Raw genomic sequence first — 19,780 nt, 5'->3', positions numbered from 1 at the left:
TATGCAGTAGTGTCTAGATGAAGGGGCTGCAGAAATAACAACCTAATTCTAATGACCAAGTAATGTTGAAGTAGTAATAGATTGGACAGATTTGCACATGACGTCAACTACTTTTAGTGGTTACAGCAGAATGTAGATCTCATTACTGACTGCAAAAAAAACTGAGCCTAAGCAGCCCTAAATATGGATTACAGATTGTTTGCAGGACATTTAACTACTGTACAACCAGAACACACACATCCACTGACCATTAGCAGATCAGAAACATATGGTTTTGAATTATGTTGGCCAACAGTGAAGACTTTGTCAAGGACATGTGTAGGAATCTACAACTGTTCCAAAGATCACACATATGCAAAATAATTGATTTCAGTCAGAAATGTATTAAATTAATCACTTTCATTACTTTAACAAGCACAATTTACAGTCAAAAACAGGCTATGGTCCATTAGTGCCTTAGACAAGCAAGTAATTAATACATTAGTCATTTGTAACACACAAGGGCAGGATTCTTTAAAAACTGCAGTTGAGTCAGGTCACCTTTAATATTATTAGACATGAGACATTTAGCTGTACAAGAGACTGTGCATTATGTCCCTCATAACTTAAGAGAGGCATGAGGAAAAGTCTGGCATGTTATTTGTCACTTGCACTGCCACAGAGAGGTCTGTGTACAACTCTGCATGTCATTTGCGTGAGAGATATAGACGTGTAAGTCCACATCCCCGCATACAGATCATTTATGTTTGAGCACTCTTCAGAAATGGCTCCTTTGCTGGTTTTTCAGATCCTGGGAGCACAAGGACCAATGCCAAGAGACACTAATATGAAGATCTGAAAAATCAGGGCTGCATTGTTAAATGTCACAGTATTTCTTTAACTTACAAAAGACTTTTGTGCATTTTAAACCAGATTAACCACTCTCTATTAGAGGCATGGAGTGCATGAGGGTGTATGCAGCTTCTGTGTTCAAGCTGTAGCTCAGTGTACAGAGAAGCTCCCACAGCAGTTCCTTCATGCCTTTCGAGTAAAGGGAAACCACTGAGGTCACAAATGGCAATCACAGCACACTTAATCCATGTAGCGTTAAAAAACACATCAATATCTTATCAGGAAAACACTGTTAGATGGGCCACAGCATAATACCTGGGCAAAACACACTTAAAGATGGAGCTTTAAATATGCCCCAGTAATATCTGAATCCAATAAATAAAAATGCATTGAGGTGAGCTGCAATAAAGAAAGAGGTTACGTCATTGTCATAATTTCATTTAAACTATGCAAAGTGAAGGGTCTGAAGTACAGAATCCACATGAGGCATCGATCCTTTTAAACACTTCAAAAATCATCTACAGACAAAATGTATTGGTGTTGAACAGACACAGGATTTACACGACTGTCAACAGGTAATCAATAGAGAACATGATTTAAATCAATTGTACATTTTGTAAACTGGATTTGATTTAGGAAACAAACCACCCCAAACATGTTGGGGGGGGTCCCATCTCCAAAGAGTCGTCCATTTTGTTGCATAATGTCATTTGAGCTTGGGCTGGAGCTGACAGATTTTTAGAGACCATCAGAGGGAGGAGCAAAACCGAGAAGACCATCTTCCAGATAAAATTTTAGACAACTGAGGTATTGAACAACCAATTGTTTACAATTTTGATAGGTAAAAAAAAGTCAAATTCCTGGAAGAAATAATAGGACACTGCATTTTCCAAGGTGGCTGGAATGTTGACCACATTTAGCCCCTTGTCCCAAATACCTCGCCTACCCCTCTTCTCACATGGTGAAAGCAGAGGCTAAGGAGGATTTGTGCAATATAATACGGGACAGGGGCAAAGGGTAGTTACGCACTGTACTGGACCATGGAGAAATTCTTCATGGCGCTGTCCAGTGCCACACCGGCCTCCTGCATCTCATACCTGTGGGTGACAACAAGCATCAGAATCTGTTCTCTCTGAATGCATCATATTCTTACTACATTTGTATTAGTGGGAAAACCTCCACGTGCTAACTCTATACTATATATCTATACTCACCAGTCAGAGATGGAGACAGTGTAGTAAATGGGCAGCTGGGAGGCGCTGAACTCCTCCAGGCCGCACGCTCCCATGTTGGAGAAGTGAAGCCAGTCTCCCACGCTGAGCTCAGGCAGCAGGCAGCGCTCCACCACATGGTCCAGCTGATCCAGTGATGGCCCCCACAGGCTGCTGGGATACACTGCCTCCTCAGCACACAGCACGTGCTGGAGGGAGGGAACAGTGTCATTAAAAGAGATAACAATCAGAAATGCCACTCATCTCTATTCTGTCACAATTAATGACATCATGCAAATGATACTAGGAGAGATGATACGCAGTAAAAATACCAATAAATATCTCAATAATTTGCAAACTGTATTCCTATGGTAGCTAAAACATGTTACAATAGCTATCTCAACCTCTATTGCTTATTAACTTACAAGCAACCTAAAACTGGATAGCCATTATCAACTAACTAATATAAGGTCACAGCCTTACACTGTTGTCCTATGGGATGAATTATAACAGTCCTGAAGCATCAGAAAACAAGTTCTACATCACTAGCCATCTTTGTCTGTCTATTTTACCTGGACCTTCTGTAATCAATTGTTACATTGTAAGTTAACTACAGCTCTAGTTTTACTTAATGGTGTGTAGTTCCTGTCACGTTTGGTTATTTTATGATTGTGAGGTAAACAGAGCATAGCAGAGGAAATGCATCATTAACGGTTACTGATGGTCCTGATTGGGTAGCAAACAGCTGTTTGTGGGTCGCCATTAACCTTTTTGACTTATGTCACACCTCGAGAGAACACTGCATGTTTAAATACCTTGGCTTTGTATGACCCAATGTACAGTCTTTATATGGGACAATTTAATTCACAAATCTAAAGCAATTCTGATCCTGCTTCCTTAAATACTCACAATGCATGACCCCCTTCTCCCTATTCAACTCGAGCCACTATCAGATGCTTCATTCAGTCCTGAATGGGGTTGACTCTCTTGGGTGGAGGCCTACTAACCTTGTGCACTGACGGGGTAGCGATGGAGTTTCCCAGCAGCTTGCGGTTGAATGGGCCATAAACACCCTCATTCATGTAGTACAGGAACTCAGTATCTTCATTGTCACCTGTGTAAATACAGTGGGTGGCCATGTCAGAAATATAGAACATAATGTATTATCCACAAACTGGGGACTCGGAGTGGGACATGATGGTTTTGTTATGATTATGCAACAGTCATGTGTAAAAAATCTTGACACAACAAGAATGAGAACACAAAGCATTCTGTCTTTTCTGAGACTGCATGTAATTATCTGCACAGTCAGGGTGCTGAGTAGTATTACAGTCAGATTTAACTGGACTACAGAGAACAAAGTCAACCTCTGAGAGAATGAAGTAACTCACCTTGAGCTAGGCTCTCCCAGTGGCGGGTCACCACCTTTTTGCCGATCACGTTGACAGCCAGGCTGAAAGCTGAGGCCACATAGAAGCTGCCTGGCTGGGCCAACACTTGCACACCGGACAGTGGGCTGAAGTAAGCATCCAGCAGCGGCCTGACTGCAGACTCAACCTACACACACAAAGTTACAGCATTCAGAGGGTGTTTCCAGATAAAAACAAACGTGAGAGAAATGATTTTAAAGCTGAAATCCTCTACTTTACACATGCAGCTAGGGAGATGCAACTGATGTAACATTTGATTTAAGTTGCACTTGTACTGATATCTTATATCACTGTTGTATGTGTAAACGGCTGTCTAGCGAGACGAATGAAAATGTCCATGAGTAAACTAGTCATGTCTTCAATAGTAGGGATGGTGTAGATTTTGCATTTGTTAAGGATTTCAACTTTTAAAAAAAAGCATGTTCTTCAGTTAAGTGTTCATATCACAGCCATTTACCACGTACCTGTTTGAGCTGAAAATCTGAGCCAGTAAATCCACCACCAATGTCCAGGATGTTCATGTTAAAGCCCAGATCCACCTGAACAGAGACAGCAAACAAGTCAGTTGTTACCCTTCATGAAAAGGAAAGTAAGAGATAACATAGCATTGAGGATACAGTATTAAAATCTTGAGTTGACTTATATCTACTTAATTCCTACTGATTATTATCTTTATAATGAAAAGATATTCTCCAGACAGCACTCACCCCCATGTCAAACACACAGCGGGCATCTGACAGTGCATGGGTGTAGGCCTGTTGCAGGTCTTGGCAAGAGCTGGGGATGTGGAAGGTCACCCCTACCACCTGGACTCCCAGCTCTTTGGCTGCTTCCAGCAGGTGCCGGCAGGTCTTCAGAGAGAAGCCGAAGGCCATGCTGGTCTCAGCTGCGTGGGCCTCGGTGGTCAACTGCAGCAGCAACCTAGAAGAAACAAACAAAATCAGCCAGGTATCAAATCATTCATCTAAATAAGATAAATATGTTTTTGACATTAACAAAGGCTTTCCCAATGTTCTGTTAAGTTTCAGCACGAGGCAGAAATATTGTACTTCACTATCAAAACAGTAATGACACTGACACAGTCTTCGGTTTCACAGTAATGCACGAGGATTAAAAGTAGCTAAGGAAAAAGGTTTGCCGTTTAATTTGATCACTTACTTTGCATTTGGGTGCAAGCGGGAAATCTTGGACAACTCTGCCTCATTTTCACACACAAGGTGCTGGATGTTGTTCTTGGCAGCATGCTTGATGTGAGCCAGCTGCTTGCAAACACCTGACAGAATGATGTTTTCTGGTGGCACGCCGTGCTCCAGCACCAGGGTCACTTCCACCTGGGGGAAACAGAACACACGTCAGAGAAATTAACACAACAAAGTATAAAAACCCCATCAAAACAATCAAAAAGGTGCCAAGTGTGTTGCATAAGGTGATGGCATAACAGTAATCAGCTGACAAGTAATCAATTGAGTGGTTTTAATGTAACTGCCCCCAAAAATCTCGTGCTTTCATAAGAGGATGAAGCACCGTGCAGTTTAAATAAACAAAAGCTACCTGAATTTGAAGTTCAAAGCTTACCTTGTTGTCACAAACGAAGCCCAGGCCCAAGGAGGCCAGCACCTCGATGACTGCAGGGCTGCTGTTGCATTTGACAGGGTAGTAGGGCTGCAGCTGTGGCACTACGTTCTGCCAGCACACATGCTGTCGCATCAGGGACCCGAGGTCACCCACCACAAACGCACTCTTCTCCACCTGGGAACAGAAGAGGAGGTGAGAACACAAAGCAACTGGTCAAACCACTAAAATCAAATCCTGTCAGATTTTCAAAGAGTTCATTGAGGTCTCAAAAACCAAAAGCATAAAACCTGCTGTCTAACAGATAGAAGTGCTAATGACAGTGTTGCGAAAGTTAATTGAAGCATTTTGGGAATTTATTCCACTGCAACCCGAAGCTACTGGTCTGTAAGCTGAACTGACCAGAGCCTGCTCGCAGATGTGTCCATCAATGACATCTTCAAGGGTCACTCCTCCCTCCAGGAGTTCAATGATGTAGCTGGGTTTGTCAGCGAGTCCTTTCATCTCAACCGTATTCCGCTAAGCCGACAATCATAAAGAACAGATAAGCAAGTCAAGGGGTCACGACTGAGCCAATGGGGTCCTGCCGGTATGCAACAAACTGGAAATGAGAGGGAGAAGAAAAAAAACGATTAATATCACCACAATAAGCTTTTTAAAAGCAATTTAATCAGGCAAATTAATTCTAGAGACATAGGGCAGATGAACTTCACACATATATGAATGTAGTCCCTTTGGGCATAAATATCCTATTACATTTAATGAACCCAAGGCTTTACTTAAATGATCTTATTTGGCTTCATTCTTTCTTGTATAATTAGTACATTTGTAAACTCCAGACACTTCATTGAGCTTCTATTTAAATTACTATTACTATTTATTATTTACTATGAACTTAAAAAAAACAAAAACAAAAAAACACTTTGCACCCAATACAAACATGTTTAATCACACCATGGTATGTAGGCCAAAGTCTATCCAGAACACAAAGATCCTGGACTTTGCTACAGGTGTGTGTGTGTGTGTGTATGTGTGTGAGGGAGCATGCATATTCATGCGTACAAGAGAGACAGAGTTACTCACATGGACAAGTCAGGAGATGGACCTGTCCCGCTATCAGCTAGGATCCCAAGGTGGCTCAGCGTTGAAGTCAAAGTGCTCCCGGTAAAGAGCCGCCCCTAGGCCCCCTGGGTAGCGCTCATACACCTGTGCAGAGACAGGGGAGCCCTATGGGACAAACATAATATTAGATATGAATACACAGGAAAGACACAGTAAAACGGAAGGCATGTACCATGTGTTTCATGTCATTATAAAGTTTACCATTATTATCTATGGATTCACATTTGTTGTCACTGTGGCCAAAATCTCACTGACACAATCGTTATGTTCAGCAACTCTCGCGCCCGTTTACGTGGCTTGTTTTTTAACCCAATAAACACCAAGTATATCATTTCTGACTAAATCATTATCTCAGCCGCCTATTTTTAAACACAATTAAGTTAGCCCGCATTATATGATAACGGTCTAAATAAAGCACAGTGATAACGAATACTGTGTCTTGATAAATGAGATATTATTATTGCAATGCGTCACCAAAACAAAACATGAAACCCTATAACACACAAATGTCATTAACTGTTATATTTAAAACTTAAAAGTGCAGCTGCATTGAACATAGGAAACGCCATCGCGAGGAAACGCGCTGCTGAGAGATTCCTGGCAGCGAGAGAGCTGCTAATGTTGAGCTGGCTGCCGACTGCACGTCGAAGGAAGAAGCTTATGTTAGCACTGTATTTTGTTCATAACCCCCCAAACAAACCTCAACACTGATACAACACAGGAATAAACACTAGACTGAGGTGCTAAAATGTTTCCATAATTTACTAATACCTTTAAATGTAACAGAAAGACATGTCAAAAACACAGAATTCAATGAATCGGTCTGTCATGTGCGGCAAGAAGGCAGAAAGACTAGCCCGCCATGTTACGTCCGCCTGCTGAATCCAAGGAACTCAACCGAAGTATTTCGCTTTACTTACGTGAGATAACGGCCAGGATGTTTTGGAAAATCGTCTTCTCTTTTTCGGCGGAATTTTTAAAGAGTAGTGGGCACAACGATATAAGAAAGAAAGAGGGCTGTTTTTGCCATATGTTTAGCTGAGGGGCGAGCGTCGGTCGAGTTGCGTCTTCTCTGTCGGTTGATGGGTGGAGAACTACTGAAGCTGAGCAGGGGAAGTGGAAAAGGTAATCAACTGCCCGTGGGCGGGGCCTAACGTTCAGTTCCACCAATGAGCTCTCTGCATTGTGGAGAATTGACCAAATATGCGTTTCCGAATATCACACAGGCCGCAGTGGCTCTGTGATGTTACATAACCATAAACTTTCCGTAGATGGCCACTCGTTTCAGTCAACCAGGCCGACTTACACTTTCACTGCTCTTGTTTACAAGGGACACTTCAGATACACTAGTTGTTGTACAATTCCAGTGGTGGTATGTAACCGAGTACATTTACTCAAGTACAATTTTGAAGTACTTGCACTGTATTATTTTATGCTATTTTATACTTCCACTCCACTACATTTATTTAACGACATTAGTTACTGGCTACTTTGCAGCTGATACTAACTAATAAATGATGATGTATTATTAAGGATTTAGCTACCCAGCAGTATATAAGTAATTACCCCACCTTTGCCAACTGCAACATGAGTGATGCTTACACATGAATGCATCACTAATGATAATCCAGTGATATAATATACTATTCTGAAATTCTGCATGAGTACTACTTACTTTTGGTACTTTAAGTATATTCTGATGCTTAAATTGATGTACTTTTAAGTAAGATTTTGAGTGCAGGACTTTTACTTGTAACAGAGTATTTTTACGCTGTAGTCCAACTTTTACTTAAAGAGTTCTTCTTCCACCACTGTACAATTCCAGCTGCTATGATGTATGTACAGGAGATGGACACTCATTTCACACAGTCCACTACAGCTATACAAGCATATATTTTAGATATAATGGTGATGAACGTTGAAATAAAAAACAAATCTGTCATATTGAGCACCATAGATCCCAATAAAAAATCCAATTTTGTATGCCCTTGTCTGTGTAGTCTTACCCACACATACTGGTTATAGACATTTTATTGAATTTCCAAAGTTCATTAAACAATAATCTGCTGTAAACATGAAGGTGTGGCTGAAACTTTGTACCCCTGCTTGAAAGCCATAAGGTAGCCTTTTGAGTCATTTGTTGTTGTTTGAACCAGCCACTTTTAAGTGTATATCCAGTAGATAGCTTTTCTGTATTTCTGTTGAATGCAATATTTCTGTAAATGTTTAGAAATTATAATTAGTGACAATGCATTAAAGTCACACACCCGGATATATGTATAGCCTAATTTGAGGAAAAGATAACATGACTGAAGCATTACTGGCTCAACCTGTTGTTGGCATTCATATATGTTTTGAGATGATTTGTATTTTCTTTGTTTAAACCTCTTTCCAAGTCAGTTTGAAAATGCAAAAAGACTGTTGGCCTTGTTTTAAGTCACACACAGGCAACAACGGTTCCTTCCATGATCATTTTCCCCCACGGCCAACATGATGTTAACTTATGCAGTGCTTTTCATAGACAAAGACAATATTTTCATCCTTGTTTTTTTTCAGACAGCATTCGTGAGCATTGAAGACATTTGAGAGTGCATAAACACAGGCCTTATGGCTGGGAAAGTTATGATGTTGAGAACATCAGTGGGTCAAAAGCATTTACATGTTATTACTGTTTTCACAACCTTGCTGAACTCAGCTATACACCGTTCAATGGATTCATATGGGGACTTAATCAATTTTAAAACAATGGCACAGCAAAGACAAAACATACAAAATATGCCTCTGTCTAGTTAGTGGATATTTTGACCTTCACGGTGTTCCTGCTTGTGTCACATGGAATCTGGGGGATTATTAAGATTCAAGAGCTTATTGAATATTTTGTTGATTAGTCCTTAAGCCTTTGTCACACTCACTTTCAGCCTTATTTCAAGTGTGATAATTGAATGCTTTATGCAATTCACTTTGATGGGAAGAAATTAGTTTTGCAAAATGCATCTCATTAAGGCAGTCTTGCGCTGTCACAACGTCAATAATCAGTGTATTTTTGTACTTACCAGCATGTTTAATGGCTTCAGTATTTGTTCCACACTGTGTAATTCAGTTAAATAGTCGCAGTTCCTGATTCATTGCGTAGATAATAGCAGGGTTTCGACTAAGTGGTCCTTCCTTGAGGTACTTGCACTGTATTATTTTATGCTATTTTATACTTCCACTCCACTACATTTATTTAACGACATTAGTTACTGGCTACTTTGATAATCCAGTGATATAATATACTATTCTGAAATTCTGCATGAGTACTACTTACTTTTGGTATTTTAAGTATATTATAAAATTGATGTACTTTTAAGTAAGATTTTGAGTGCAGGACTTTTACTTGTAACAGAGTATTTTTACACTGTGGTAGCTTTATGCAATTCACTTTGATGGGAAGAAATTAGTTTTGCAAAATGTATCTCATTAAGCATGGTGGTCAGGAGTTCAGTACAACACTAAATGACTGGCAAGATGAGCACAAAAACTCAGCCTGCAGCCACCTCAGTCGTATGACTTGTGTTTCTGTGGCTCTGGAGCAACACGCCGCATGGCTTCATCTGTCTGTCTGTAGCTGTCTGGCTGTCCTATAGCTTTTATCTTTGTTTTATGACAGTCACTGCAAAGGACATTGTGTTCACAAGACCATAACGTGACCTAGAAAACACTGGATTCTAAACAACAAGGAAAGTCCTGCATGGAAGCACTCTGACATTGATATTTTGAAGGCAAACGGCTGGCTGACCTTCTTTACTATGTTTAGAGACCAAGTGACCGGCTTAAATGTATGGATTCATGCTGTACAGTCATGCTAATGGCCCCGAGGTACATACTACAGTAATAGCTAATCAATTTGATCCACACACTTCTCGTTTCTGGGAAATAAGGTGTTTCTATATTAGTTTATTATAAAGTAATTATGTGAATGGATACAAGATAAAGTGCTTAACAGAGCCATAAATCATACACTGATGCTAATAAAAACAAGTTAAGTTCATTCTTTCCAGTCAACAGAAAACAGAGTTTTGGATTATGGCTGCACAATTATAGTTAAAGCTTTGATAATTATTCTAAATGGGTATAATGCTGTTTTCTTTAATATATTCACATTTTCTATCCACAATGCAACAAAATGTTGAGTATATAATAAAGTAAAAAAAGTAAAGTATGTGCTTCAAGGTCCACATCAGGGTCCATGAGGACAGGATTAAATTCGATTTTGTGCTTCAGTTCTGCTGAGTTCGGTTAAATGTCTTCAGTGTCCTCAGGAAGGAAATTCAATTTGTAGCTAGAAGTAAAAGATATAAACAAATGGCAGCACAAATAAACAACTCTCAATAGCCCCAGCATTTCTACAAACCCAAAATAAAAATATTTTCCAAAGTATGAAGAGTTAAGTAAGACAACTTGTGTAAGTGTAAGAGATGTTAGAGTGGCTGTGCAGATATATCCACCAGCATTAGCTCATTGAAGATATATTGGTATCTTTATATATGACAGCCGATAAGTAAAAAGAAATATCACTAAAGAAACTACAAACTATTAATAACTATTGTTTTTCACTTGTAAAATGTCCCTCATTGTACATATTCTGTTCACAATAGGCATTTTTACAGCAGACATTTGGAAAAAGCACAGCTGTTACTAATAACATAACGACGTCCCTGTTCAATTCAAGTGTCCCAGTAAGTCATGACAGTGTGACAGTGAGCCAACATGTACAATACCGGGACCCTGAAAAATGCCTATTGTTTAAAAAACAAATTTAAAGGATCATTCAACCTTGTCCTTTCATATCAGGAAAATGTGCAGGGACTGTTGAGAAATTACAAACCAGAATAGTTGGTCTATATACGAGGATTCACTGCCACCTAAAGGCAGTGACTGTTAAGTAATGTAGTAATTACATCTCACCAGAAGAGGTCGACATTGAGAGGCACTGACTGAGCTGCCAAAACAAACGCTCGTGCTGCCTTTAAGTACTATTGGAAATATTGGAATAACTATTTTATTAAAATTATGCAGCTGAAATTAATCAAAATATGTATCCTCTCCACTGCTGTACAAGATTAATACCACTGTCTTTCCATAATAAAGCATCACCTTCAGCCAAAAACTAATTTGCATTTGTACAACTAAGCTAACCATTTGGCCCATTTGTCCATTACTTTTAGCTATTTTAAACATTTATCCATCACTTTAGCTAACTACCTCAACTAATTTTACTATATGTTAACGTTACTTTTACCTAACTCAGTTTATCCATTACGTGTATCTATTTTAACCATCTATCTATTACTTTTAGCCAACAGTTTGCGAACTCTGCTTGTTTGCTAACTAGTATTCAGGTCTTGTAGCTGACTCAATATGTGGATATATATATATTTTTTTAATAAAATCACTTTTTTAACCGCCCCCCAGCGCTCAGCAAGTGCTATTTCTGACTTTTTATTCAGACATTGGACTTCACGAGGATTTCTCGGTCACATGAAGGCAGCATAGTGCGCAGCAGTCTTTGCGCAGACTCACAACTACTGCCCTGATCAGCTGACTGTGCGTAGATGCTCTGTTGAAGGACCACTTAGTCGAAACCCTGCTATTATCTGCGCGATGTATAAGAAGCTGCGACTATTTAACTGAGTTACACGGTGTGGAGCAAATACTGAAGCCATTAAACACGCCCGTAAGTACAAAAATACACCGATTATTGACGTCGTGACAGCGCGAGGCTGCAATGCAAAACAAGCTCGTGTCAGCAGCAAGCTAACACTGAATTTAACCATATATGAACCAGGTATATTCTGCCGTCTGCCAGTGATTTTTATTAGAGAATGAATAACAAATCAAACCTAAAGAGCAGCAGATCTTAGTCATGTGATGTTCCTGGTGTTTAATTAAGAGGAGGATCAGTATTTAGCACGTCGTCTGCAGCACAGAAACTGATCATATGACAGTCAATCAGCAGACATGGAGACCTGTCTGTCTGAACTGAGCTTTACTGATGTAATCAACCAGTGTGTTTGTGTGTGTGTGTGTGTGTGTGTGTGTGTGTGAGTGAGGAAATTCATGAACCAGAATCAAAATAGAAGTCAAAAGAGGAACAAAGAGCTTTATAATATGATTCTGATTCATGTAGGCATACTTACATCTCTGTATATTTATCTGTTACGTGCTGGTGGAAAAGTACTCATACCCTTTACTTTAGTAATAGCATAATGTGAAAATAGTCAGTTACAAGTAAAAGACAAGAAAGACTGTTTTTGGCTAATCCAGCAAATGAAATGCCTGACAAATCAAAGTACTTCATGATATTGATGCAAAAATCATTTTAAAAATCATTTAAAACATCGTTTAATACACCTAGAGATGTTGAAGGATTAGCTACCATGGTATAAATGATACAGCAGTGTTTCTGACGGCTGATACATTTTTATTGTCTCACAGTATGACCCCTACTAATATAATATCCTCTCAGCAGCAGCAGCAGGCCTGGAACAAGTCACAATAGAGCTCCATTTATACTGTTTCTCTTACTTCACCCTCAGTGACTTCCTCACATCAAAGGCCCGGTGCACAAACCTGTTACCAGCAGCCATGACAGAATTCTGGTTGATCTCCGCTCCGGGGGAGAAGACGTGCCAGCAGACCTGGGACAAGCTGATGGTGGCCACCACACGCACCAACAACCTCTCCGACAACAACAAGTTCAACATCCCTGATCTCAAGGTTAAACAGCCGTCTGGATCCCCCACCACAAGGAAATCCACCCACAAGTAGTCGTAGTAGTTAATATTTCTGTATGTTTTGTCTCCAACAGGTTGGAACACTCGATGTCTTAGTGGGTCTCTCGGATGAACTGGCTAAGTTAGACACTTTTGTGGAAAGGTAAACTTTCTAAATTCCTGCTGTATTTGTTGGGCAATAGGAGACTCATGAGCTCAGTTTTGTGATGAGCAAATGTCACATTTTAGTACAATTCTGACTCTTGTTGTCATTTATTGTTTGTCTTTCTGTTTATTTCTGACCCCTTGTGCTGGTCTCTAATGCCTCTGCTCACCCTGTGTTGTGTCTCAGTGTGGTGAAGAAGGTCGCTCAGTACATGGCCGATGTCCTGGAGGACAGCCGAGACAAAGTCCAGGAGAACCTGCTCGCTAATGGAGGTAATCACCATTACCAGACTAATGCCCAGACCCTCAGTCTCTTCAGTAGTTGACAGACGTGAGGTGAAGGAGGTCGTAGAAAGCAAACACCAGCGTGATGTCGTTGATAACACTTAAAAGAAAGACGTGCTAGGTTACTGTGTATTCAGATATACAACCATCCTACAATACAAAGCCTGTGGAAGTGGAGGTGATTAATGCTGGTGAGTTTAATCTGTTTTTCTTTCACTCTCTACAGTTGACCTGGTCACTTATATCACCAGATTTCAGTGGGACATGGCCAAGTATCCAATCAAACAGTCACTGAAGAACATCTCTGAGATCATCTCCAAGGTATGTTGGAAAATCTGCTCAATTGTACCTAATTGTAATTGTTTGATTATTATTATATGGCATATATGTCATAGTATATATAAAAATAAAGAACTAATCTATCTAATCTAATATTAATCCTCTCCTACTTGGTTTCTAGCAAGCGACTCAGATAGACAACGACCTGAAGGCCCGAGCTTCAGCCTACAACAACCTGAAGGGAAACCTGCAGAACCTGGAGAGGAAGAATGCGTGAGTAATATAATAATACTATTAATACACTGTATGTTGTCTCTAATTTGAATACAGAAGCATTTTCTAAATAATGTTGCACTATTTAGCTTGATCACACTCGATTAGCTTGTATTTGATCGTTGGTTATTTCCCTGTACAACAGAATGATGTGAACGTAAACCCTTCGAGAGAGAATTTTTCATTTTTTTTTGTAGATGTATAACATTTTGCAGCCCCTCTTTGGATAATGTCACAGCTCTGTGTATCATCAAGGAAGGCGGGATTGAAATATTTAAAGTAGTTTAGTTACCTTTGTACAGTACGTCTGCTCTACACATTGTGTATTTGGAACATCAATAAAAATATTGTTGATGTCTTTGTGAGAAAAAGACTCAAGTTGCCCGACAATCTGAGCTACATGTGTCGTCCTTTAGGGGGAGCTTGTTGACCAGGAGTTTGGCTGATATAGTGAAGAAAGAGGACTTTGTTCTGGACTCAGAGTACCTGATTACAATGCTGGTGGTCGTCCCAAAGTAAGTTTGCCTGCATCAGTATCTATATATCCAACATGCAGTGAGGTAGAACTGTCTTTGCATCCATGGCAGATATGATGGAGGTTCCCTAATAACTACAGCCACATAAAAAACAGTCTGAAAACTGATCTTTATTTTGTAGAATTGTTTATTTCCTCCATTGATTTTGGTTGAATGATGAAAAGAATTTTCTCTGTGTCCTGTGATGTCCCATGGAAATGGTCAAATTGTAATGCATTGACTTTCAAAAGTATTGGTGTCGGCCTTGAAGTTGTACTTTTAGACGTAAAATTCATTGCTGTCATCTTTCCCTTTCCACCCTCACCAGGACAAGCTATGCTGACTGGCAGAAGACGTATGAAACCCTGTCAGAAATGGTTGTGCCACGCTCCACTAAGTAAGGACAACTAAATGATTCAGTCCAAATTTATGAATGATCAACAACAGGAAGAAGACAGTTTCTGCTCTGTGATGTATCTGTAGTTAGCAGTGTCAGTAGTTACTCTTTATTTATAGGTGGTAGTTTCTGTCCGTTTAAGTCACAATTTTTAAATTTTATTTTCTTGGAAGATTTCTCAGACACGACAACTTGCCTGGCTTTCTCACGTTGTCATCCCACGTTGTCTTCCACAGTTGCTTTAGCCTTGTGCTCGACTCTGATTTAAAATAGGAAACATTTCATGCATGACCTGTAAAAAGCAACTGACTCGTATTAGAATAGAAAACATTATGTGGTTGACCTGCAGAAAGCAATTGACCTTTTGCCAGCGTGGGCCAGATGATTTGAGGCGTTATATTCGGGCTTCTGGACGGACACGCGGTGTGGTATGGTAACCTAGCAACCTGTATTTCCAGAACAGATATGGAGCACTGCATCTGACCTGGAAACAGGAAACATCTTATGTTAGAGCAGCTAGGGACAGGGGAAGTTTTCGTTTACTAAGAATTTGTTCGGGATTGTTTTGTCCTCTTATTTGTTTGTCAAATACTTGATACTTTCTATATGATATCTGTAACTTGTGCTTTTTGCAACAACCAAAGTGTTTTTGAGTGGGAAGCCAGTGAGGGATCATGCCCTTGTTGCTGCATTTGTGAACAGTGGATTTGATGAAATGTATCCAGCTCTCATGATGATGTGTGCTCTCCTCCAGGCTGCTGTTTGAAGACAACGACAGCGGTCTGTTCAGCGTCACACTCTTCAGGAAGGCTATAGATGACTTCAAGCACAAGGCCAGAGAAAACAAGTAAGTTATTCCTTTTCAGTTTTATCATAAGAATATGAGCCGTTCAAAATGTGTAAACTTTATCCTCATGATCCACTTGAGCTGTGTTTCAGCTTTGTTTTGAATCGCAGATTATGTATCTTGCTTGTGTTTTCCATGAACGATGTTTATTTATCCATATTTATCCCTGGAAATCGACTGCAGATAAATAGTAGTAATGACACCCAATGATTTAAGTAGGCCGCCTCTTTGTAAACGCAGGAACTGGCTTGTTATGCTCTAAAAAAAGATTCTATAATAAACACAATTTTGTCGGTACTCGTCAGTCCCTCCAATTAGCACGACAGAGGGATCTCATTGTGTGTGTTCATGTGTCTGTGTGTTTGTAACCCATTTTCAGGAGTGCACTTGAGTGTGTGTATGTATGTGTGTGTGTGTGTGTGTGTGTGTGTGTGTGTGTGTGTGTGTGCGCGCTCCTGCACGCCTGTGTGTTGGCTGACAGCTAATTGCCAGCTCTCTGCTGTGTGCCTTGATCTAGGTTTACAGTGCGTGATTTCCAGTACAATGAGGAGGAGATGAAGGCAGACAAAGAAGAGATGACACGTCTGTCCACCGACAAGAAGAAACAGTTTGTACGGCTGCTGTTTTCTTCACAAACAGCACTGCTGGCTAAGTAGGGAGGGAGGAAGTTAATGGAGCTCACTGTGTACGGGAAAAGAATGCTACGCTTTATAGATACTTGGCTGCAGATGTATGTTTATTTCTTATTCAATGTTTAATTTGAGCACACGTGACCTTGCACCTTGTCTTAAATAATGGGTGAAAGGCTGAAACCAGTGGTCATTTATATAAATCTGTCTTAAATCTGTCTTAGGGATAATTCACAAGGAACATTTAATAATTAATGCATATTTCCCCGCTGAGGGATTAATAAAGGATTATCTTATCTTATAAAAAAAAACATCCTAAATGGGAATGCTCAAGTTCAGCAAGTTTACAGGTGTGTTACCTTTTTTCAGAAATTCTTAAAATGCTGTTTCTATCTACCAGGGGCCTTTGGTACGATGGCTGAAAGTGAATTTCAGTGAAGCCTTCATTGCGTGGATTCACATAAAAGCCCTGCGTGTGTTTGTGGAGTCAGTATTGAGGTAAGCAAGTTAAGACCCTGCAGCATGAACCAACCTCAGTAAAGTCAATCAGTCTAGCATATTGGTGCAGACATACTCTCTAACATTTGTTCATTCATCCTTTTAATGTAAGATTTCATGTCTTAAAGAGGGCCTCACAGACTTGCTGTGTTTCTCAGATATGGGCTGCCAGTGAACTTCCAGGCCATGCTGCTGCAGCCCAACAAGAAGAACATGAAGAAGCTGAGGGAGGTGCTGTACGACCTGTACAAGCACCTGGACAGCAGCGCTGCGATCATTGATGTGAGTCTCCTTCACAAACTCTTTGACAAGTGGCAAGTAAAATGATTGGAGGAAGTCCAGCTCTTTGACCTGGTCTCTCCTGATCATCCTTTGTTCCTGTTGTTTGAGTTACTGACATCTGGTTATCGCTTCAGGATGGAGGGACTAAATCACCCTTTATTTATGTTGCCATAATTCTGTTAAACATTTGTTTTCTTAACTGGACTTGACTGATGTCTTTACATATGATTGACTGATGCCACCTGGCTGCAAACCAAATGTTCCCCTTGGAGACAATGAAACAACTGATTGATTGATTTTCTCCACCAGTGCAACTTATTATTTCATGTTTTGGGTCAGGCATGTAAAGTGCTTTTTGTAAACAGACTTCAGTGAAATTTTTAAAGATTAAGTTAAGAAGCCCAGAAAACATCATCATGCCAGGGGACCTTTCCACTGCCTTAGGTCCAGAAGCAAAGAGGCTCTGGCAAGCTCCTAGATGGTTCTATCACCACTGTCCAACACGTTGGGACAAATGAGACAGCCTTGTAATTTCAAAAACGAAACAAAACAATTTTGTCAGTAAACTTTCATGTGAACTGTAATAAAAGAAAGACATTGGAATATGGATACAAACAAGAAGGATGTGTTTGTAATTCTGTATCTCTGTTATGGCTGCAGGCGTCTATGGACATCCCAGGGCTGAACTTGAGCCAGCAGGAGTACTACCCCTACGTTTACTACAAGATCGACTGCAACCTGCTTGAGTTCAAAGTCTAGATACATTGCCATCATCATCATCATCTCACTCTCTGTGCAGTCGTGTACTGATGTGACATGTTCACATCCCCAAGCTTTAATTTATTTCCCCTGTTATTCCTGTTTATTCACATGTTCTCATCCTCTTTTCCTGTCTTATGTCCCGGGTACATTCCTGGGTCCATATTGAATGAGCTGTTGAACTTCTGTTCTAATATACTTGACTAATATGGGCCCTCTTCTTTGTTGTCACTTCCCTGTTTACAGCCACAAAACGGTCGACATTCCCTCACGGTATTAAACTACATGTAAAATACTGCATTTTTATTGTTGTTTTTTCCCCCTGTCACCCTTCTTTATTTAAATCAACAAAAACACAGTACACATGTGGGGGAAATGGGGAGAAATAAATGTATGTTGAATATAGTATTTATTTAAAGACTCTAAAATCAGTGAATATGTTTTTGTTTGTTTTTGAAAGTGATGTGTTTTTAGCTCCATGTAAGGATTGTCTGTTTACAAGTAGATGTTGACCATCGTTTTCCCCTCTCAAGCTATGATCCTGTGAAACACTGAGACAGGTCATTTTACAGTATAAAGAAGCAATATGTTTGCTGATTATATGCTCCTATAATTTCTGTATATTGAGCAGTTTGAGAAAAATAATGATAGGTCTATGTGCAAATACTGTATTGTCAGTATAACTCAAAATTGAACCACATATTTAACATATAAATGTGAAAAATAAATACTCTATGTGAAATATACTTGACTTTGGCTCCCTGTGCTCACTTTTTAACCGCAGAATAACGTTTGTGAACCTTCTCAGGCTGATATAAACCAACATCAGAATCACTATCAGTACCATATAAGACATATAAAGATATAACCCTGTTAATGAAAGAGGAACAGAAGATCAATTTTCCTGGACAACAGTCAAGATCTAGATGAAAGTTTACAGATAATGCAAACTTATTGGAAGTGTTGGAGCTTAGTTTTTTGATTTTACGCAACAATTTACCAGAAAGTTTCAGATTTTTGCTCAAGATTTTATGTTTTGAGTCACGCTCTAACATTTGCTCTCTGTAGTGCTACAGATTTTATCTAGACAAGTATAATGTTTGGGAAACATTATAAGCACATGTAAGTCCAGAGAAAGTTGTCAATAAGGGGTTTCTCTTTTCATATTCTGTATATCTCAATGTTTCTCCACTAGATATTCATTGAATAGACTTTTGGGTACCCCTTTCTAATAAAGCTTCCTTTATAAAGGGCTTATAAGTTGTAACTAATGGCTTTATTAATGGTTAATACATTATTTATAATGGATCACTAATAAGCCATGAATAAGAACAACTCTGCCAATTCATGAAAAATCCTGTTGGCTGGTGTTTATCCTCCTCCACACTTGCTTTGATCTTTTTCAGGTCTTTGATTAATCGTGAAAGACTGCTCCAAGAATAAAGTAAGTGGACCTCCTCTGGGAGAGGTCTGCAGAGCATCTGACCCAAAATCCATTTATGAACGACTTAACAATATTTACAACTGCAGACTGGATGTATTCATGTAAAACCTCGACCTTTATTACATGCTGAAAATCAGCATCTTCTTTTGAACTTATGAACTAATTGTATGTGTATATATAAGGATATCATGAAGTTAACAACTACATCTCCTGTGGGCACGCTTAAATGGAGGCTGGTGTATAAACAGATAATCAATGATAATACAGTAAAACACAGTTGCAATAATCTAAAAAAATATATCTACGTTATAATTGTTGACAAATGCAGTACTTTAATAAACTTCCTTCTTATAGCTGTGTACAACTACATTATATGTGAACTATTCATGAAATGTTTTTATACTGCTTATAAATGCTTAATAGGGGGACTTAAAGTAAAGTGTTCCCGTGATTCTGATGGGTATGATGCATATGATGCATGATGAT

The 19,780-nt window shown here is 39.5% G+C and overlaps 2 protein-coding genes across 2 annotated transcripts; one reads left to right on the top strand and one right to left on the bottom strand.

The window, feature by feature from the left end:
* Positions 1-363: 363 nt before the first annotated feature.
* On the bottom strand, positions 364-7,237 carry azin1b (antizyme inhibitor 1b). The gene is made up of 11 exons (XM_070921610.1): positions 7,087-7,237; positions 6,128-6,271; positions 5,447-5,645; positions 5,048-5,221; positions 4,631-4,803; positions 4,180-4,393; positions 3,937-4,011; positions 3,434-3,599; positions 3,050-3,156; positions 2,046-2,251; positions 364-1,928 (listed from the first exon to the last, which is right to left on the bottom strand). The coding sequence occupies exons 3-11, from the start codon at positions 5,546-5,548 to the stop codon at positions 1,853-1,855; spliced, it is 1,293 nt and encodes a 430-aa protein (XP_070777711.1). The 5' UTR covers positions 5,549-5,645; positions 6,128-6,271; positions 7,087-7,237; the 3' UTR covers positions 364-1,852.
* A 4,507-nt stretch (positions 7,238-11,744) lies between these two features.
* atp6v1c1b (ATPase H+ transporting V1 subunit C1b) lies at positions 11,745-18,584 on the top strand. The gene is made up of 13 exons (XM_070921689.1): positions 11,745-11,882; positions 12,745-12,925; positions 13,017-13,084; positions 13,274-13,359; positions 13,598-13,692; positions 13,832-13,923; positions 14,340-14,438; positions 14,767-14,835; positions 15,590-15,682; positions 16,200-16,293; positions 16,712-16,809; positions 16,968-17,091; positions 17,752-18,584. Exons 2-13 carry the CDS (start codon positions 12,794-12,796, stop codon positions 17,848-17,850), a joined length of 1,149 nt encoding a protein of 382 aa, XP_070777790.1. The 5' UTR covers positions 11,745-11,882; positions 12,745-12,793; the 3' UTR covers positions 17,851-18,584.
* The last annotated feature ends 1,196 nt before the right edge of the window (positions 18,585-19,780 follow it).

This window comes from Enoplosus armatus, chromosome 16 (genome assembly GCF_043641665.1).
Source record: "Enoplosus armatus isolate fEnoArm2 chromosome 16, fEnoArm2.hap1, whole genome shotgun sequence".
NCBI lineage: Eukaryota > Metazoa > Chordata > Actinopteri > Centrarchiformes > Enoplosidae > Enoplosus > Enoplosus armatus.
This window is presented reverse-complemented; position numbering and strand designations above follow the sequence as displayed.